We start from the raw sequence: 22,539 nt of genomic DNA, 5'->3' as shown, positions 1-22,539 counted from the left end.
CATTTGTACTGTCAGGGCCAGGGCACGCAGACCCTTCAAACCCATTGTACAGGGTGGGTCACAAACCCCTCACGTGCAGGTCCACAAGCTCTAGGTAACTGGAAAAGATCCTGGGAGCCATTGGCAGACGACACGAGCTCAGTCCTCAACAGTAGCAGCAGCAGTGGTGGCCTCTCAGGGCATCCTGGGGGCACTGGCAACAACAACCTCCAGCAGCAGTAGTGGCTTCCCGGTGACCCCCCCCCAGGGGAATGGGGGGGCCGTGGATCAGAGCCACTCGTCCTTTTTTTTTTTTTTTTTTTTTTTTTTTTTTTTTTNCGCCTCGCTCAGCCAGTGAGCGGGAGCCGGTCTGTATGTGGGATCCGAGCCCTCGGACGGGAGGGCCGCCGCGCTTCCCAAGCGGCGCACTTATCCAGTGCGCCACCGGGCCGGCCCTAGAGCCACTCGTCCTTTATACTTAAGTCCATAACCCAGGACACCTGGGTGCATATGCACAATTACATTAGACAATAACCAAGGAACATCTGGGCGCACGTGCATATTTATGTCAAATGCTCGGCAAGATTCTGAACATCTGAGGGGCCCTGACCATTTTCCTATACTTTCCCTACAGAGTGCCATGAAAGCACCGACAGGGGGATAAGTTCTGCAGGAGGCTGTGAGGCCAGAAAGGCTGTGCAGGGGGAAAATCCTCCAAGCTAGGTCGTGAAGGTACTGTAGACATTTTCTAAGCAAGAAAGGGATGGGCCTTCATTTGGCATGAGCAAAGGCATAAACAGGCATGACAGTATGTGGTGTAGTTGAGAAACAAGTATGATTTAGTCAGATTACAATAAGGCTGGAGGAGGTGGGCATGAGGCCAAAAGAGTCAGATTACATGGGATTTGAGCTTCATCCTACAGAAAATAGGAACTAGTAAATGTTTGTAAGAAAGAAAATCCAAGTTCTAGGTTGCTCTGACAAAAAGCTGTTGCAATATTCTGGGTGAGAAATGATACAGGCTTGAACTATAGATGATGGTTGGGGATTCAAGGGAACCAGGATCTTGGACCTGGACCCCAGACACATTGAGATCCCAGACATGTGCATGAGGCCATTTCGGAACTTCTAGCCTAGCCCAGGCCCCGCTGAAGGCAGCTGATATAAAGTGGGGAAGAGACAAGCCATCCTCTCTGAGCTCCCCCTCACCCACCAACTCCTGCTTTAAACCATTAAATTCTGGGTGATTTGTAAAGCACCAAGAGATAACTGAAACAGTACTTAAAAATGTTTTTCTTTTACTTAGCTAATGGTTTTATCTACTTCAATGCTTCTCCCTCCCTGTCCCCGAAGAACCAAATTTTACCATTTTTGTTTTCTGATTTAGAAGTTCCTACTGCCTTTTCCTTACACACCTCAAATATTCTTATGCTGGTGAAATCAAACCAAAATGAATCCAAGTGTAGACACTGAAAGGCGAAATAACAAACATGCACTATGCAGCCTGAGCACATGTGGGCATGGGGGGTAATATTAAAGGGCAGCCATAGGTGTCTTTTAGGCTGATAAAGGTCTATAGGCTGAATGCTCAAGTGAGCCTCAGGTTCTCTTTTTGCATCAGCTTGTAAAGCCTTCTGGAATCCCAAGCAATCTGGAGCCAGCTTTGAATCATGCCATGTATAAAGCACCTTCACCACATTGGGCACTAGAAGATGGAACCCATGCTCTCTGCCTTTGAAGATTGTCAACACCACATTCTATAGCCCGTTGGGCAGGCAGCGAGCTGGGATTGAGAGGTCTGGCTGTCTTCACGAAGGCCGTGTGGATGACCTCTGCCAAAGTCTTGTATTTGCACTTTTTCTGTTGTGGACATGTGGAGAATCCAACTCAGCTGATTCTCAAGGTAGCTGCGGATGTGTGCCCTGATACTTCTCAAGCCACTCAGGAATTGTGGGTTCAACTCAGAAGCCTTTGTTTCCACACCATTCACAGGCCTCAGGTCCTTCCCTGGGGGGGATCAGGAAAACATTTTCTTAGCTTAGGGGAGGGTTCAGATCCCTATTTTGTTGTCAGGTCTGATATCACGCTAATTATTTTTAATTACCTTTGGCACCTTGGCTAACATACTTTGTGCTCTAGATTCACAAACACATACCTATTATATCCATGCTCTTTGTGGACCAAGGGCTTAAAAACCATAGGTCATATTTTCAGCTTTCTAATATATAAGTACCAGAAATTGACAGAAAGTTATGAAGAGGCCTCTATCATTCCCCCAAAAGGGCTGTTGGAGCTGCTAATATTGGCACAGGGAAGAATAGCACATTTTGTTAGTAAAAGTAATATCTGCCTCTAAATATGGTCATTGCTCTGGGAAACCCACAATGATTATTGCCAGGGCTGTGGGACATCTGAAGCTGCTCTTAGGAAGGTTTGAAGTCTAGTCCAAATCATATCTTAAATGCCTCCTGTGTGTGCTTCCACCTCCCATCATTTTTACATAGGTGAAATCGGATTCTAGAAGATCAAACAGAACAGGGGAACATACAGACTAGGGAATGTGTGTGTATTTTTATAATGGGGGGGATTGGCAATTACATTAGTCTTCTCAAATGACTGTCATATTATAAATCCACGTATGATTGAAGAATAACTGTTGCTTCAATGCTCACCCTAATTAGGTGTCCTCTCCATCCCTAACTCTCTGCAGGTCAAAAAAAAAAAAAAATGAACAGGACTTGAAAATGAGTGATTTTCACAGTCCTCACCCTTACTCCTTCCCTTGGGTATGGCTTCTTAATCTAACATGGTTCTAAGGCAGCTCCAACTTCCGATCCCTGGAGTACAATATCATATTGGGGACATGCCAGCTTGCAGGGAGGCATGGCATTCCCTGAGACCAAATGAGACTTTACAAATGCGCTAGAGTGAACATCTGCATCAGAGTCTGATAACACCTGGTGCTCTTCAGTTTCACAGTAAACTTCCAGAATGGAAGCAAATGAGGCTCCAGACAAGTTGGAGCTGGCAGACCCTAGCTTTTAGATTTCCCAGCAGTTTGATTTTGCTTAGGTAACCAACGGGGAAAGACATCTATAAAGCATCTGAGCTAAACTGGACAATTGTGTGTGCAATATATAAGCTAAAAACAAATTCTTTTTTTTTTTCCTTTTTGTCTTTTTTTACTGACCGGTAACGGGATCGCAACCCTTGGTGTCGCGCCCGTACCGGGGACCGGCAATGGGATCGCAACCCTTGGTGTTGCGCCTGCACTGCGCTCAGCCAGTGAGCGGGAACCGGTCTCCACATGGGATCCGAACCCTCGGCGGGAGCGCTGCCGTGCTCCCAAAGAGTGCGCCACCGGGCCGGCCCTAAAAACAAATTCTTTACCTAACCATAATGTTCTATTTTTAGTTGCCCTACTATATGTATGTTGATACTTCAAATTGTCTACAACTGAATATTAATCTTATGAGAAAACAAAATAACATGAATCATACCCACCAGGAGTCATTCCCACAGAAAAGGGGATGCACCTAGGACATTTGTAAAACAAGGGAATTTACTGTGTATCATCTTCTGTAAGTCTGGAGTTGACAAATCTTTAAGAAAGGTTATTAAGTCTTCATTGCTGACACTCAATTTAAAAGGTGTTTTTAATTTAAAAAAGACAAAGTGGGCCTATATATGTAAACATTTATTCTCTTGAACTGAAAAAGGCTTGCATCAGTACACATTGTACAGCCTTGCAAATTACACATAAATTTAAAAGAAAGTTCCTTGTTCTTAAGTGCAATGAATCTTTGATGTCCAGTGATCCGCTGCAAACAATGAAAACAAATTTTAAACCACTTAAGAAGTTTCCAGCACTCATCAAATGTGTTTCCTTAGGTGACAAAAGATCCACGAGGAGGGGGATGCAAATAAGTGGTATTTTGTTATTGGAGGGACACTAAAAAAAAAAGTGGAAGTATTTTCCTTGCTAGAATGATTCCTATTCCCCTTTGAATCTAAGTGGTTTGATTAAAGGGCATTAAGAACATAATTTACTTTACACTTAATGTTCATACTACCTAAATGAATAAGGAAAGAACCCTGTGGGGGAATTCTGTATTTTCTGGAAATTGTTTCTGTGTTTAGAGATTCAGGGGAAGAGTAATCTTCTATCTGTGGGCTCCTCTTTGCATCCCCAGCTCCCTAAAAAGGTAGTACATTGTTTTGACTTGGTTATTCCACTCCTGCCTTCTTTTCCCCCCAAATTCTAAGTTGGGTCACACTGTGCTGGCTGCAAAAAGAAATACAGGTTGCAACTGGCTATAATTATTTTGAAGAATAATTTGCTGTACAATAGAGCTTTGGACCTGATACAAGAATTCAGAAATATAAAATAAAATAACTACAAAAGTTAGGAGGCATTTGAACACCATTTCCTTAGAAAAAGCTGCTAACTCTGTATCATTCCAATGTGGATCCCTACAGTCATGTGGGGTGACATGTGTATCTTTTTTTCCCCTTCGCTGGATACCTGGCCTTTCTTCAAAAGCTATAACGCCATGACCACATATCCTAGGAGTCTCTATAATGTTAACAGAAGCTCCAAATACCAAGCCAATCAAAGATGGGAGAGGGCAGGGGACTCTTAAAGGTGAAGGGTCCAAAGGTGGCTCTGTTACTGAGAACTTGCCCTTTCCAAAATATGAAAGTCATAGTGCTTCTTGCTTGTTCTCAGCTTAAACTTGTTAACTGAGTTAATTTGTTTCTTCAGTGCATTCTGTGCAGCTGAAATGGAGGGGAATGTGGCTAAGACAGTGTACGTGGAGGCCAAGTCACTGGGCTTAGATCGTTCAGGGTTGACAGTGTTGTCCCCACTGCCACAGCAGAGGGGGTGACGACGCAGCTGGGGCTGGGACTGCGGGTCCCGGAGCCACCGGATCTTGGCGCCAATTTTAAACAGTTCCCCAAAAAGCTTCTCAGCTTCCATTCGAGTTATTCCATCTGGTAGTTCAGTAATTTCCAAGACCTTCCCAACAACTAGAATGGAAAAGATATAGAATTAATACATCCCTGTTACCAAAAAAGTTGAGTACTCTAAAGTACTGCAAAACCAAATACAACATAGGAAATGAACAGATTTTTCTGAAACCATTCAGATCCACAAAATTAAAATTATTAGGGCCATACTGCTTACTCCTTAGGCAAGGGGTATAGAGGTAATAGTGTTATGCTACTGATTTCACTGATTTCAGAGCCTTCGCTGACAGTTGCACATATAAAATGCAGCACTGCACAGTGGCTTTTCTACATTAGGTGTGTGATCTTGGATAACCATTTTTCTGAACTTCACATTCCCATAGTAAAATAGAGATAACAGCACTTGCCCTAACTACCCCAAATTTGAAAGCACTTCACCATAGAAAAGCTGTATGTTTGTTCATTCAGACTCTCCCACATGGGTGTGAGAACAACCACTTTGTCAAAGAATACAAGACTGAGTTTCATTGACCTATTCCTCTCTTACACCTGTTCTTCCTTTAGCCCCTTCAGCCTCCTAAACCCACCTGCACCTTACTACATACTCTCTCACATCTGAAAGGAGAAAGAATTATAAGAACATGTCCAAGAACTCTAAATTAGAGATGGCAAAATTTCCTAAGACTTTCTGCAGGACTCTAGGAAGAGGAAAAGTCATTTCTGTGGTGTGGTACATTTTAAAAGACCGTCACCAGTTTGTTCAGCCACACCCAGTTGCCCCTCAGGGACACACCTCCTTCTCCCGCTCCCAGGTCCGTGGATGCAGCTTTTTTAGCTTGTCTCCTTCCTCGGTTTCCATGCCTGCTGCCAGACTGACCCTGAAAACCCACAAATAGTTAAGAAATAAGGTTAATAATGCTGAAAAATGTGGAACACTTAAAAACTTAACACCTAACCATACTTAGCCTGAGTTTTTTTACTTCACCAGAAATAAACCTATGTTGAGCCTCATGAATTCTGCCTCTGCAGCAATGGTATTTCTGTCCCTTGCTATGCCCAGTTTCCTGCTAACTCTCTTTCATAAGCAAGGGTACCCCAAACCCCAGCCACCTCCCATCTTTGGGGGGCACTAGTGAATTACTGCTCAACAAAGCAGTGTACCACCTTCTCCCTTGCTCTGCTCTTGATGGGGCCAGTGACATCACGGATGAACCAGCTATTGAGGCACAGAGCTCTCCTTGGGCAACACCAACAGGTGGGTGTAGGGATGCCTCCCACACTCTCAGCAACAGAAGTATGATGTTTTGCAACAAAGCCCAGGAGGTGAGACAGCTGCCTTTCATACCTGTGGGTTTGGGATGTGTCCGTGCAGAACAGCAGGAGGGTTGTACTGCAGTGGTTGGCCAAGTAAAGGATACCTGGCATCTCCTGAAAGTCAATAAAAAAACATTTTTATGTTTTTCTCTCCTCAGTTCTAAAGTAGATCCCAGAGTTTTATAAACTGCTCAAAACAATTAAGATTAATAGGGGAAACACATTTGACAGAATAAAACAAGTATGTGTAATTGACGTATTTTTAAAAAGCATTTAAAATTTCCATATATCCTTTAAAGAGATGGGGGTAAACTTCTGAAAGAATTAAAGACTAACAATGGTGGTTATAAAGGAGGGTGAGTAGTGGGAACTGGGTGGAGAAGGGGTAGGATGGAGAAAACTTATATACTTTAAAACTATTTGTTGACTTTTGAACCATGTCAATGTATTATTTATTCAAAAAAGTAAAATTTCAAAAGCAGATGAAAATGAAATATAAAAAAAATTGAAGATATGAAAGAGAATCCAAGAAAACTTCATGACACTAAATCCTAACATCCTATCTGAAATTCACCAAAATAACTATAATAGTCATTTCACCCACTTGAGATGCTAAAATCCACATCTTTCTGTGATGATTAACTTACATTTCAGGGGAAGGAAAACCTCTAGATAGATATTAAGCACTATAAATATAAATTCTCAAATTCAATATGAATTGCTCTAAATATATGTACATACGTACGCTCACATACATTTTTTATAGTTTAAGTCAATGGGCATATTTATGTTCTAGGTCCTGAGTCTGCTCTTTAATCTCTTCTTTTACATTTATTTTTTTTTGGGTGGCTGGCCAGTAGGGGGATCCAAACCCTTGACTTTGCTATTACAACATCACGCTCTAACCAACTGAGGTTAATTGGCCAGCCTCCTTTATCTCTCTTTAAATGAATATTTGTATTTATAATTTAAACTTGCTTAGAAAGAATGGTACAGTTTTTAATTGTCACTCACAAGTAAGTATCTCCTTCCTAAGTCAACAAGTGTGGAGCAGCTAGGATGGAGATCTTCCAATTGTTTTCTTTTATTTAGGTGTGCCTAAAGTCATCACACAGTAAAGACTTAATAAAAGCTGACTGCAAAAGCTTTGTCGTGGAGAATAATGTTTTCATTTGCATTACAGTCTCATTTTATTTTAACTGTAAGTCCCCAAACTTAGCACATTCTGTGTTTGTAGGAGGGTTATCAGGAGATGCTAGAAAAGTCTCTTCAGGAAATCTTATACTCCTTTTTCCCAAAAGCTTCATAACAGAAAGAAGCAAGGTGTGGACTTCCTGCCACTCTGCCAGCTCCTGACGAACACTGTGAAGATGCTTGGACAAGCTCCCTGGTAGGACATACTTATGATGCACTCACTCCTTCCCAAGCTGTAGCTGAAGGACAGACATGACATGGGGGCTTAGCACTGAGATAACAGATGCAATGTGAAGTATGAAGCCATAAAATATAGTTTTTAAGAAGTCAGAGTTAAGGGTTACAATAATGAAATTAAAAAAAAATAAGGCTCAAAAATTTTGTACGAAGCAGTATTCTTTACAAATATGGAGATGAGACTATAGTCAGCAATAACCACAGACCCCTCCTTCTAGGCCAGCCAGGTGGTCCCTTGGTGCATTCATACTACACTGTCTGCCTGCCATGCACTGTTTCATTTTTTATAACATGCTGTATTTTTTTCTAGGTTATTAAAGTAATTAGCTTTGTAGAAAATTTGAAAATAGAGAATTACAAAGGAGAAAATAAAAACCACCATGGTAATTCCATTACTTCTAACATTTTGGTATGTATCTTTTCAGACTTTGTTCTATATATGTGTCCTCATACACGTGTGTGTATTTTTTTTTTTTTTGTCTTTTGTCTTTTTCCGTGTCCGGCAACGGATTGCAACCCTCAGTGTTGCCCCCGTACCAGACCGGGGACCGGCAACGGGATCGCAACCCTCGGTGTTGCTTCCCACGCCTCGCTCAGCCAGCGAGCGGGAACCGGTCCGTATGTGGGATTCGAACCCTCGGGCGGGAGCGCCGCCGCGCTTCCCAAGCGGCACACTATCCAGTGCGCCACCGGGCCGGCCCCACATGTGTGTATTTTATAAGTCTTTAAAAATTGAGATATAATTAACATACAATAAAATTGCCGAGTTTGATGAATACTAACAATTGTAAAAGTCCATGCAACCATGACTCAAAAAAGCTAAAGGACATTTCTGTCTCCCAAAGAGATTCCTCCAGTTTCTTTCCAGTCAGTTCCACATCCCATTCCCACCACTATCTGATTTCTAACATCATAGGTTAGGTGGTCTATAGCTAGAAGTCATATAATTAGAATAATATAGTATATGTTCCTTTTTGTGTCTGGTTTGTTTTTTGCTTAACAAAATGACTCGTTAAGATTCAAATGTGTTATTATATATCAGTAGCTTGCTTTGTTTACTCTTACTGTTGAGAAGTATTCCATTGTAAGAATATACCACAATTTGTTTATCTAATCTCCTGCTGATGGACATTTGGGTCATGTCCACTTAGCACTATTGTAAAATAAGGTTGTTATAAATGTTCTTGTACAAATCTGTGTGGACATGTTTTCATTTCTCTTTCACTTAAGAGTGGAATTGCTGGTTGTATGGCAAGTGATTAACTTTGTAAGAAACTGCCAAACCTTTTCCCAAAGTGATTTTATCATTCCACACTCCTACCACCAATGTGTGAGCATTTCAGTTGCTCTGTATCTTCACCAACATTTGGTGCTGTCAATCTTTTTGATTATAGCCATTCTAGTAGCAATTTTGATGGGTACAAAGTGATATCTCAATCTGGTTTTAATATTCATTTCCCTAATGACTAATAATGTGCATGGGTACAAAGTGATATCTCAATCTGGTTTTAATATTCATTTCCCTAATGACTAATAATGTTGTGTACATTTTAAAGGGCTTATTGGACATTTGTATATCTTCTTTTTTAAAACGTTCACGTAACTTGTTTTCAAAATCACTCACCATTTTATGACTATTTCCCCTTTAAGGATTCTTTAAAAGAAGATTTTTAGATAGCTGCATAGTATTTCTTATGTGGATATACCATAATTTTTTGTTTTCCTTTTTGTCTTTTTTCGTGACCGGCAATGGGATCGCAACCCTCGGTGTCGCGCCCACACCGTGCTCAACCAGTGAGCGGACCGGTCTCTATATGGGATCCGAACCCTCCGCGGGAGTGCCGCCACGTTCCCAAGTGCCGCGCTCTACTGAGTGCGCCACCGGGCCGGCCCAGATATACCATAATTTAACTATTCCTCACTGATGGACATTTAGGTTATTTTTGAAATTTTTTGCTATAGGATAAGCTCTTCTGTACATAAATCTTTGTGTGCATTATCTTTAGGATAAATGCTAGGAAATAAATGGTTTCCATATTAGTTTAAAATCATCCACTTGTAAGTCTGTTCCTCCACATAGACTGAGAGCTGGTTAAGGTGAGGACTTTTCCTTTATTCATCTTTGTACACCAGGGACACAGTTTGTCCTCAATAAATATTTGTTGAATAGATTTTTGAATAAACTCTTGATAGATATTACTCTAATATACAAATTAGAAATATAGAACAAATATAGAACATTGTATGTTACCACTATAAAGGAATGGATTCTAGGGATAATAAGTTAAAACCACTTTTATATCATGTAATTATTAAATATAAGTAAATACTGAATTGATAATTAACTTTTTTTTTCTCCCTTTTTTTTGACTGGTAAGGGGATCGCAACCCTCAGCTTGGTGTCGTCTGCACCACGCTCAGCCAGTGAGTGCACCAGCCATCCCTATATAGGATCCGAACCTGCGGCCTAGGCACTACCAGCGCCACACTCACCCGAGTGAGCCACCGGGCCGGCCCGATAATGAACTATTAATTATCAATAAAACAGCAAGGTTAGAAGAGTACATGGTGACAAACTGATATGCCTGAGTGCAGGTGAAAATGCAGGCCTAAGGAAAATTGACAGGTAGCAGTAACAAGATAAATTACCAAGAGATTGGGAATGGATGTCTTAAGATCCTCCAAAGCTGAGACTACTTTCAAGTACACCTACCTTGCCCAGGGACAAAAGGTCTAGAAAACTGAGGCATGATGGAAAGTTGTGGTCCAGAGGGACGAACAGTTTTCAGTGTGGACAGCTGAGCTGGTGTGGGCGACTGAGCTGGTGAAATAATGGGACTACTGAGTTGAGGGCTGTGCTGCAATTACAATATATCAAGAAAATGTGTCAGCATTTTGGACAGGCTTTTTGCAAATTTCCCTTTGGACAAAAAATCTTTATTCTTTCTGATTATAAATATGCACTTGTTATAAAAAAATTTAAACATGATAGAAATATAGAATCTCCAATTCTCAAAGATAAACAGAAGTAACAGGTTGTATCTATTCATATGCATTCATACATTCATTTTTTACAAAAATGGGAACAGACTATGCATTCTATTTTTGAAACCTGCTTTTGTACCTTGGCAAGAATATTGTTGAGTTTTGCATGAGAGAATATATACATCTATCTCATTCTTTTTTTTTTCACATTAAATGTCTCTCAACATTTCATATTAAAATAATTTCATCCCTAGAGAATAGTTGGCAAAGATAGTACAAAGAATTCCCATATTTCTCAAATGATGTTAACATTTTATTTCATTTGTTTTCTTTCTCTCTATGTATATATTGTTTTTTTTTCCTGAATTATCTGAGTGAGTTGCACATGATACCCCTTTAACTCAGAAATTTGCGTCTATATCATAAGAAGAAGGACATTTTCTTATATCACCACAGTAGAATCATCAAAACCAGGAAATTAACCATAAACCCCAGTAAAGTCATCAAAACCAGGAAATGAACTATACTATACTATTGTCAAATCTACACAGTTTATTCAAATTTTGCCAAGGGTCCCACTAACGTCCTTTATAGCAAAAGAGAAGAAAAAATTTTCCCTTCAAGCCCAGAGTCCAGACTAGAATCAAGAGCTGCGTTTAGTGGTAATTGCTCTTTAATCATCTTTTTTCTCTTTCATTACTTGGACATTTTTGAAGATCTGTATCTGAAGATCATTTTGAAAATCAGTTATTTTATAGAATGTCTCTCAATTTGGGTTGTCCTGCTATCTCAGCAAAAAGCTCATTTTGGGAAGAAACACCAGAGAAGCAATGTTGTGTCCTTCTCAATGTATCACATCAGAAGGAACCTGATGTCAATCTGTCATCACAGTACTGGTGGTTTACTCTGATCACTTGGTTAAGGTGATATCTGCCAGTTCTCCATTGTAAGTTATTATTTCTTCCTTTGTAGTTCTAAGTATCTTATGGAGAAATACTTTACAAAATATCCTGCTTCTCATCAAAATTTCACCACTAGTTTTAGTCTCTACTGATGACTCTTGCCTGGTGGTTTCCTGGTGGTAATTTTCTAATTCCATGATTCCTTTTACAAGTATATTTATTACTTCACATTCTACTACAAGGAAGAGTTTCACGTTCTACCCCATTTATTCAGTATGGATCATGAATTCTTATTTTCTTCTATGGGTGATCATTTATTCTATCATTCTTTTATGCCCAAAACCTTCAAGCCTAATTCTGCATCCTTTGACACATCTCCATGGGTCTTCGAACTGTTCTTTAATTTTGGGCACAGCAAAATGGTCTAGGCTCATCTTGTACATTCCCTGCACCAACCCTGGCAACAGTTAGTTCTCTAAGGAGCACTGGTTCCTTTAAATGGAGAATGGCATTTAGAAACTACCATCTGGGTAGTAGGTGTATCTCATTCTTTTAAGTATATACACTTCCTAAATGGCATGGTAATTTATTTAATCAGTTACCCATTGATGAATGTCAAGACTGTTCCCAATTTTTCAATGCTACAACAGGGAAAAATTGTACACATATTTTGTATGCTTGTTCCATAACTTTTACTGAATAAAGTTCCAGAAGTGGATATGTAATTCAAAGACTTTGAACCTTCTACATTTTGAAAAATGCCACAAAACTAATATCCTTAGCATTTGCTGATGATTTTTCCTTCATCTGTTATTTTAATAGGATGCCAAAACAGCAATTTTCTAATTATACAATTGCTTCTGCATTTATTAACTGGATTTCTTCTATGATGAAGAACGTTTCCTCAACAACTATCTGCTTACACTAAAATATAGCTCACATGGGGAAGGTAGTATAAATGCTTGATTCTTTTTCTTTACCAAATTTTAGATGTAGACAATCTTTTGATAAATAAAATTCAAATATTGAAATAAACTGGATGTAGTGAATGCTCAAACTTCTATATTAATCTGCTTGAAAGGGTTTCAAGTTCATTGACAAGCCTTTACAGGTCAATCTTTTATGTGACGAAAATATAAAGTTTCAAAACGCTCATGAACAAAAGCATCTTACCTGTACAATATTTTCTACATTGCTAAATTCCACACACTTTTGTCCTCTCTGGTGATCACAGTAATATTTGTTTTGTTTCCACTGGGGGGGTGAGTGGGCACGGGACTGTGGATTGTTTGGTACATTTAGCTGCATCATCACCATTCCTCCACCAGGTGGCGGTGGTGGCACAGCTGAAAATCAAAATTAGGCCATGCAATCAGTATACTTTAGCAACTAGCTGGTATCTCTGAACAATAGGATAACAGCAATAATTTCACATTTTTGTAAAAATTTTACTATGAAATATGCAAGCCAGATTTAAGCCTCAGTGTGTCGTGCTACAAACGTTGTGTGTTTAAATAGGCAAGCGTTGTGTGTTTAAAATGAACCCTGTAGGCCTAAATATCTCACTTATCCTAAAAATAATAGGCCTGTAGTTACTCAGGAGAACCCAATTACCTCTGGCAGGACCTAGTGGAGAGTAGTACAACTGAGGTCTGATCTACACAAGTGCTTAATTTTAAAAAATGAATTAGTTTAAAAACAGACATTCTAAATACACAAAAAACTTTGCAAAAAATTAATATCCTATAGAAATACTGACAAACAGGAAAAAATCATCTTTATGGAAAATGAATTGGTGACTCAAGAATAAGTTTGGGATGTGGAAGTCAGAAAGCACAATTTTAGTACCTGAAATGTCCTAAGACTCTGGGAAAATTATTTCACTTTTTTTTTTTAACTGATTTCTCATCTGAAAAAGGAGGCTAAGAAGGCCTCCTTGGTTGACTACAGAGTTGTAAGCATTACAATGTGTGTAAAAACACTTTGCTAGTTGTGCAGCAGAAATAAGCAAATTATTATATCTTCTTATTTATTTCTCTTATATACTAGTACCACAGCACTGCTAGTATCATGCATCTACTTCCCGTCATGCTAACCATGGCTGTGTAAGGTAGGATCCATACCCTGCCTCTAGGACCACAGTTCACACCATAGTAAGCATAAAGGTGGTTTTCAGTTCTCTAGACAAAGAACCTACTTGACTGGCTGGGCAAATTATGGAAGGGCTGAAAGCTTAGACACATCTCAAAAGTTTTCCTCAGCCCAAGTAGCCATGCTGATACAGCCACTATTAGTCATTTATGGATAATCATTTATTGTTTATCTGTTTCTTCGGAGCTTACAAATGTCAAAAAATTGTTACAATAAAATATGGTGTTATGATGCCTTAAGGACTGAGAGAAGGCTTTGTAGAAAAGGTGATTTTCAAACTGTAAGGATGAGCAGGGTTATGGCAAACAGAGAAGGATGGTGGATGGGCATTCCAGGCAGATGTAAGAACAGGTACGCAAGTATCTCTGGCATGAAAAAATATAGGGTATTATAAAAACAAAATTCTGTACGATTTGAGCATATAAGTATAAATAGGAGGTTTCCTTGCTAGGGAGTTTAGATGGGGAATCCACCCAAGTTTTTAATTCAGAAGAATGACACGAGGAGATTTCTGTTTCAGGACAATAATTTTTGAAACTGTGTGTGTGCATATGTGTGTTGCAGAAGAGATAAACTGAAGGTGAGGGAAACATGAAATAAGCAAAACACTTAAAAGATTACTACAAGGGCTGACCGGTTAGCTCAGTTGGTTAGAGTGCAGTGTTGTATCACCAAGGTCAAGGGTTTGGATCCTTGCACTGGCCAGTCACCAAAAAAACCAAAACCAAAAGCAAAAAACAACAACAAAAAAAGAGAGATAACTGCAAATAAGACATGATGAAAAGAACAGACCTAAATTAGCAGCAGTAGGGAAGGAAAGAAGGTGTCAGATTTGGGGAAATTGTGATCGCATGAATGTAAAAGGGGAAGATAGAAGACAGTTAATTATGATCTTGAAATTTCTGTTTTGGTCTCTAGGTGGAAGGTGAGATAAGAGATGCAAGAAGAGAGAAAACAAAGAGATGGAGGAAGAGGAGAAAAATATCGAGTCCAATGTGCCTTCGACATATCTGGGTAGGTATGTCCAGTAGGCAGCTGGCTAGATGGTCTCTCTCAGAAGAAATAGGAATTGGGAGGTGTTTGCAAAAGCAGTAGTTGAAGTCTTGGGGGTGGTTGCATTACCCAAGAAGAGCCTGAAGAGTAACGAGAGCAGGGCCTAGGAAAGGATCCCAGAGAATAACAATATTCATGAGGAGGGAGAATAGGGATAGTGTGATAGCAGTAGTAGTAGAAAAGGAAGTGGACAGCATAGGTTAAACCCTGATTCAGCATGGCACCCTAAATAGCCTGGGTACATCTCAGCATATCACAAGTTGAGAATCTTTTTGTACTAATGCTTAAGGAAATTAACTGAACTATTTCTCAAATGGACAAACCTTTACCTTCTTTTTCAAAGATCTATTCATACCTGCACACTGGTGGCCTTGAAGCTGCTGGGAATTGCATGGTGAAGTAGTTCGAGGAAACTGTACTTGTTCTGATCCTGGATGTTGCAAGTAACCTACTGAAGAGCTGTTGGGGGAAAAAAGTCAAATAAACACAAAACACAGCACAATGAGATGGAGATGATTATAAAGATTCTCTGAACAAATAGTCCTACAAATTTATTTAAATAAAATTATTTTTCAGATTGGTTAGCAAAGTTAAATCTAACTCTTTTCTCTGTGAATTATACGTAATTACTTTATTGCATAAAAATCACTTTATGTTTATGGCAATAATACTGATTTTTAAAAACCAGGAAAAAACCCTCCTAATTACATCAATCTTACAATTTTACAACTTATTCTGAATCTCTTTTAGATTGTTCAAATAATTATTTAATTTTTATTTTTTTCAAATACATACTTTAAAAAGAAAAATAACTAACTTTACAAAATAAAAAGGTAGTATATGTAGATCTCACTGGGCTGTATTTTAGAAAAGAGCACATGCAGTTTGACGATGAGACCAGGAAAAAAAATTTATTTCTTAGAAAATGTATGAAGAATAGAGGAAACAACGGAACATGTTCTGACATATTCCAACAAAATACTAACAAAAATAATAAGGGTGTTAGTGCAAAATCATTAAGTTATTGCTGTATTTTTGAACAGTTAGTCTTGGAGACTCAAACTAACATGGGGTTTGTCATAATATGTCTAAAGTTGTCTCTGTTTAGCAAATTCTTTCAGGATAATTTAAACTCACAGAACAATACTACTTATTCTTTCTGAGAACTCTCAAGTAATCAGAAACCTTAATTTATGTCTAAAAACCTAGTAATTATTTGTCTTTTTTTTCATTTTAAAAAGCTCTTTTTGAAAAGCAGCATTTCTTAATCTAGTTTGAACAATTTTTGCACTCATGTCTCATGTAATTGCATTACTTCAGATGCAACTACTGAATTAGAGAGAATAGAGAGAGACATATTAAATGACACCATGACGATGCCATCACTAAAATTCCAGATTATGGAAACTCTGTAAGACAAATGTGTAAAAACATACGCAATATTTGTGGGGTAGATGGAAATATATATACTAACTGGATATATGATATAATCAAATAATTGTTAAAATTTTAAAGATTTGAAATGGCATGTGATTATGTGGGTTTTTTTTTTTTTTTCTTTGCGACCGGAAAGGGGATCACAACCCTTGGCTTGGTGTCTCCCGCACCGCGCTCAGCCAGTGAGCGCACCGGCCATCCCTATATAGGATCCGAACCCGTGGCGGGAGCGCTGCTGTGTACCCAAGCGCCGCACTCTCCTGAGTGCGCCAAGGTGCCGGCCCATTATGTGGGTTTTTAAAAAACCTTTAGGGATACCTATACTGAAATACTTATGAACAAAATAATATGATACCTGGGATTTATTTCAAAACAACATGGGAGGGAGAAAAGATAGTGATTTAGATGAAAACAGATTAGCCATTAGTTGACAACCGTTGAAATTAAGTGATGGGCATGTGTGGGTTCAGTATACTTTTGTTTACAGTAACTCAGTGAAGTTCAATAAAAAAGCATAAGAAAGAGGTGTAAAGGGAGGATATCATAAAAAGTGATTTTGGACCATATGGAAAAACAGTACTTTCTGAAATAGATATTAATTATGATCAGAATGCATTATATGAGTATTAGCTCTCTGTGGAAATAATACAGCATAAGAGACAGTCTGTAAATGTGCCAATCCTGAGGAAAACAGAAAGTTCCCCATAGAGTGGAAGGTTTTTAAAGCTTTGTTCTAACCCATGTGAACAGCTCCCTTGTGCCATATGGTGCTCCTCACCCTGATCTTCTTAACTAAGCACATTCTAATGGCTTATTTAGGTTCTGAGGCACATGGGTAACAGGAAGCCACCCTGAATAGGGAAGAGAATATTCGGTTCACTGAGGTGAGTATTATATCCCTTTCTACTAAATTACAAAATGCTATTCCAGTTTACCACTTCAGTGGGTTTTAGTTTATAGTAAATATAAAACAGTTTCTAGCACTAGATTACCCCTTGGGTAAATGAATAAAAATCAAGTTTCAGAATTATGAAACTGAGTTCCAGGCCTCTACTAATCTTCCCCAAGAGACATATAAGCAATTCAAGGGACACAGACTAGGGATAGCTGCACCCTTAAATCACTTAAACACTCTAGAAAATAGAAAGCACAGAAGACAGTCTTTACACTCTCTTTAAAAATACAAATAACAGGGCTGGCCAGATAGCTCAGCTAGTTTGAGCACTGTGTTATAATACCAAGGTCAAGAGTTCAGATCCTGGACTGGCCAGCCACAACAAACAAACAAACAAACAAAACCAAAAAACAAATAATTACTTGAATAGGAACATAAAACATCAAAGTCATGAAACCCATTTGGTCCCAAACTTCCTGAAAATTCCTTACTTAAAACTATGAATGTGTAAATTGAAAATATTAATAATATCAGCTTTCAAAGGTATTAAAGCCATGCAATGAAAATTAGTTTTGCCATTTATACAATTTTTTTAGCCAAACTGTTTAGGAGCTGCTGCTTCTTAGTATATAGTACAGCCAGTCAAATTATTGCAAAATGCCTCTGTAGGATCCCTGGAGACTGATGAATGACATTAAAAGATATCCAACAAGTTTCTTCTCCTGGGTTTTCTATAGTGTTCATCTTATTCCTAATACATTCTATAATTATTCACAGGTAGAAATTCCTACTTCCTCCAGTTATTTATTTCTTCATTATTACTATGTTTTGCAATCAAAGCTATGATAGAAAAAATGACAGACATGTATTTTTAAAATCAGAATACTACTGTAATTCTACCAAAGTGTGAAGAATTTCTTCTAATGTCATATGATCCTTTATGAATGCTTAAAATTGGCCTTATAATTGGTAGTACTGAGGTCATTTTGATTAGATCATGGTAATCTATTTGACACACTATATAGCATGAGTGGAAATGAATACTTGGTATTAAGATATACTCACTAGATATTCTTGCAAATTCAAGTGATGTTACAATCCTATCTATTTTAGTGACTTTTGACATTCAATACTTGATTAGTGCAAAGTACTATGGTTTTGGGTTTCACAAGGGAACATGCACTTGAGTTAAAACTCCACTTTTTAGTTTGTTGTGTGACTGTGAACATGTTATTTGAACTTCACCTCTCTCATCAATAAACATGTGATCAACACCTGTCTTACCAACTTATGATAAAGATTTGGCCAAATAATTCAAGAAACAAATAAACAAATGTAAAAATGTACAACTTCATTAATAACCAGAGCCAAACTAAAATGAGATATGTTGCCATTTATGAAATGTGAAAACAATGAAATAGAGTCAGTACATACAGGGAATGTAAATCAAAGACACTGTCAAAATGTAGCAAGGACTTTAAAAAGTTATATCCTTTGACTTATTAATTCCCATCCAAGGATTCATGCCAAGGAAAGGATTAAAGTTGCTCACAATATGGTTCAATAAATTAAAAATGGATATGACCTAAATGATCTACAGTAAAGAAATTATTGCATATTCATAAAATGGAAGTCTATTAAAAATTATATCTATGAAGAAATGCTTAATTACATAAATAAATGAATAAAATTATTAAGTAGGATGTTCAATGAATAAAATTATTAAGTAGGATCTCAACTATAATTAAAACTATATGAAAAGAAAGACTGAGAGAAAACATGCTAACAGTGGTCAATTTAGGGTTGTGAGGATATGGCTGATTCTTGGTTATTTACACTTCTTGGTATTTTCCAAAAAGGAATGCATGCATACTGTAATTATAAAAAATTCACACTAAAAATGCTCTTTGAAAACCGACTGAAAAGTTTGGCTGTTAAATGTACTGGGGATTTAATTTCAACTAACAATCTGAATCTGCTTCAGAAATTTTCAGTAGATGTCAGAGTATGGCCACCTGGAGATGTTTAACATGATATTCTGCAGTATAAAACTTCAATTCATTTGAGGATCAGATACTCAGCCAGGCTTGCTATCTCTAGAAGAAAATAATAGCTTTCTGCCTTACAAGCTTTCTGTAAGTTAAGGTGATTTCTATCTTATCTATTTTTGTGATGAGGGTATATATATTTAAGGACAATATAAATAAACTCTGTTATAACACCAAGGTCAATGTTTTGGATCCCCACACCAGCCAGCTAACAACAACAAAAATAAATAAATAAATAAACTCTCAATCAGATTTTCACTAAATTATATGTTCAATTTATAAACATAAATGTCAAAGCTTTTATTGTATAATATTTTTGATTTTCCCTTAAATGAGAATGGCCAATTTATCTGGGCCATCTAGTTAAATACTCATAATTATAAAAATACTCATTTATAGCTCACCTATTCTCAAATGTGAATTATTTTTAAAAACTGAATATGACTAAAAAATAGAGAAAATAAAATCAATTAAAAAAAAAAAAGGAGCAAGGACACCTGGCCTAAGATTGTTCTTTTCATGGAGTACTGAATGTAGTTTTTGTACATCCTGGCAGCTGAGACAAAATGGTGAACCCAGAGGCTTTTATAACTCTGCTAGGATGATAAGGGAAGCAACCAGTTAAGCCCCTGGCAGGTGCTGGGTTGCAAATATCATAATTGTATTCTATGATAAATTTAAAGCATGCAGTTAATTATAGAGGAATCCAGTCTTTCAAACCACATATAAGCCACAGTTCCCATTTTACTAGGAAACAGGAACTGAGTTGGAAATCTCACCCAAAAAAAGATTATTCCCAATTTAATAAACAGGTAAGATGCAGAAGTACCTGCAAGAAGGGCTAATATTTTCCTTAGAAAAATGAGCTCTGAACTTTCAATGATTTAAACAAGTATTTGAGTGAGGCCCCCAAAAAGTCTACATTACACATAACATGAAAGAGGTGCCTTTGGCCTGAGAAAGTGTAGGGCAGGTATCATCAAACACAATCAACAAAAAAGATGTCTCTGGTGCTCCTGGAGAATGATGTTGAGAAGGGCCATATTCTGACCAGCCCACCAGGATGAACTAGGCATCACCAAACAGCTGCATTAGTGGACCTTTTGGATATATCACTTTAGTAGTTCACTGAAGTGGTACACCTGCTAAACAATAATTTCAGTTTCAGTATATCTGATCCTATGCTGCTGTTTTGGCAATAATTTAGCTCATTCATTCTTAAGTCTGCTCCTAGATTGGGATCATTAAATTGCCACTGGCATTGAAGATTATGCTTATCTGCCTGTGTGATACAGCTGAAGAACATGTATCCCATTCCTCTGATAACTTCATCAAATCTTGTGAAAATTATAAAAAAACCTCTTGGATAGAGCTTGGTGCCTATAACACCAAGGTCAAGGGTTTGGATACACACACACACACACACACACACACACCCCACACACACACACACCACACACACACAGACACACACACCACACCACACACACACACACCACCTAAAACCTCTGAAAATGATCCTAAGGATGAATAGGAATAAGAAACACCTATTCAAGAATATCTACAAAAATTTGGTGAGAAAGGCAAGAGTCTAGTATTTGAGTCAAGAATGCTCCCTCTTTCCCCTCCCAGATTAGTGAGGTAGAGACCCAGGGCTCCCTCTCACCACACCACCCAGATGGACAGCTTTCTCTTCAGAAGGATCAGATGTCAGCGTTTCTCATCATGCCCCAAAAACCTGTTGCTGAAGCTAAGTCCAGGGCAAGTTAGATTGAGAGGTGGGGGCTCCCTCTCTCCCCAACCTCTATTTGTAGAACCAAGGCTCTACCTTGAATCTGGCACACTGAGGATACTGGGGCCCTGACCACTCTTGTCCTGGCTCCTGAAATGGTGACTCCATGCCAGGAAAGGTAAGCTGAGAAGACCCCAGGCTGCGGTCCCCTCACCCCCTATGAAGAGCTCAGAAATCAAACACTAACCTCAGAAACCATCCCTTCAAAGGAGCCAGAATTTGATTTATTAGGTTATAGAGCATTTTATGCTGCAGGACATTGTTGAAAACAATAGAGCAATCAGCTGGTAATTATAGGAGTTTAACAGTTGGGTGTTGTTAGGAAAAGAGAGAAACAGAGTCTTACCAAAATCACTGTTATCTCAGAGTGGCTGTGGGATTATTCAGAGCTGTGCCTCTCTGATAAACAACATCTAAGAATGAACATTTTGGCGTGGGGGGATGGGAGATGGGCCAGGTTAAATTAACTTCATGAAAATAATCCAGTCAGTCACTAAACACATAAACATGCAAACAACAACATAAAGTGGAGAGAGACCAGAACCTAGAGTTGCTACAATATACAGTCTAAAATGTTCAATTAAAAAAATTATAAGGCATGAAAAGAAAGTATGACACATACATTGGATAAAATCAGGGAACAGAAGCTGCCTTTGAGAGAGAAGATTTTTTTTACATTTATCAGAGAAAGACTATAAAGTAGCCATTACACATGTTCACAGAACCAAAAGAAACAATAATTAAAAAAGTAATGAAGGCATGATGAAAACATTGCACTAATAGAGAATATCAGTAAAGAGATAGAAATTACAAAAAAAGAACCAAATGGAAATGAGGGAGTTGAAATATACAATACCTAAAATAAAATTCACTAGAGAAGCTCAACAGTAGATATGAATTGATAAAGGAAAAGAATAAGTGAATTTGAAGATAAATTTACAGAGATTATATTAAGCAGAAGAACAGAGAAAAAAAGAAAAACAAAGAGAGCCTCAAAGAAATGTGAAACACCATAAAGCATGCTAACATGAGTAATGGGAGTTCCCAAGAAGAGAGAGAAGGGCAGAAAAGATATTCAAAGGAATAATGGCTCTAAATATCCTAAGTATCCCAAAGGAAGCTCAATGAACTCCAAGCAAGACAAATACATAGAGATCCAAAGAATATCATAGTAAAAATGCTGAAAGGCAAAGACAAGAAGAAAATTTTGAAAGCAGCAAGAGAAAAATGACTCAGTACTTAGAAATAAATCCCAATAAGATTCACAACTGACTTCCCAACAGATAAGTTGGAGGTCAGAAGGCAGTGGGAAAACATAGTTGTACTTGGAGATGGAGTCTTTAGTAGGTAAATTAGGGTTAGATGAGATCATGAAGTGTGGAGGTAGAGATACCCCCAACCTTTTTGGTAAACAATACCAGATACTTAGGACCTTCTGTTGCGAGGTGCTTGAGACTTTCCGTCGCCAGAAGATTAAGACTTTCCACTGCCAGGGGGAAGGGACTTTCCAAAGAGCCCAAAGTTCACCCTGTTCCAGGAAGGGAGTATGCTCACCTGATTACCTTATCTTTGGACACCAAG

At 38.3% G+C, this 22,539-nt stretch overlaps 1 protein-coding gene across 8 annotated transcripts in view; it reads right to left on the bottom strand.

The window, feature by feature from the left end:
• Positions 1-3,658: 3,658 nt before the first annotated feature.
• R3HDM1 (R3H domain containing 1) overlaps positions 3,659-22,539 on the bottom strand; it is a 199,996-nt gene continuing 181,115 nt past the window's right edge. For all 8 annotated transcript variants that reach the window (XM_008583548.1, XM_008583529.1, XM_008583559.1 and 5 more), the window contains 6 exons: positions 15,142-15,245; positions 12,756-12,928; positions 10,409-10,553; positions 6,296-6,378; positions 5,744-5,828; positions 3,659-5,010 (listed from right to left, as the gene is read on the bottom strand). In XM_008583548.1, the coding sequence (XP_008581770.1) occupies positions 4,649-5,010; positions 5,744-5,828; positions 6,296-6,378; positions 10,409-10,553; positions 12,756-12,928; positions 15,142-15,245 (952 nt within the window). In that variant the 3' untranslated portion in view covers positions 3,659-4,648. The remainder of the gene's footprint in view (positions 5,011-5,743; positions 5,829-6,295; positions 6,379-10,408; positions 10,554-12,755; positions 12,929-15,141; positions 15,246-22,539) is intronic.

Source organism: Galeopterus variegatus, unplaced genomic scaffold, assembly GCF_000696425.1.
Source record: "Galeopterus variegatus unplaced genomic scaffold, G_variegatus-3.0.2 Scaffold98, whole genome shotgun sequence".
NCBI lineage: Eukaryota > Metazoa > Chordata > Mammalia > Dermoptera > Cynocephalidae > Galeopterus > Galeopterus variegatus.
The sequence above is the reverse complement of the archived record's forward strand: the minus strand, read 5'-3'. Positions and strand labels throughout refer to the sequence as shown.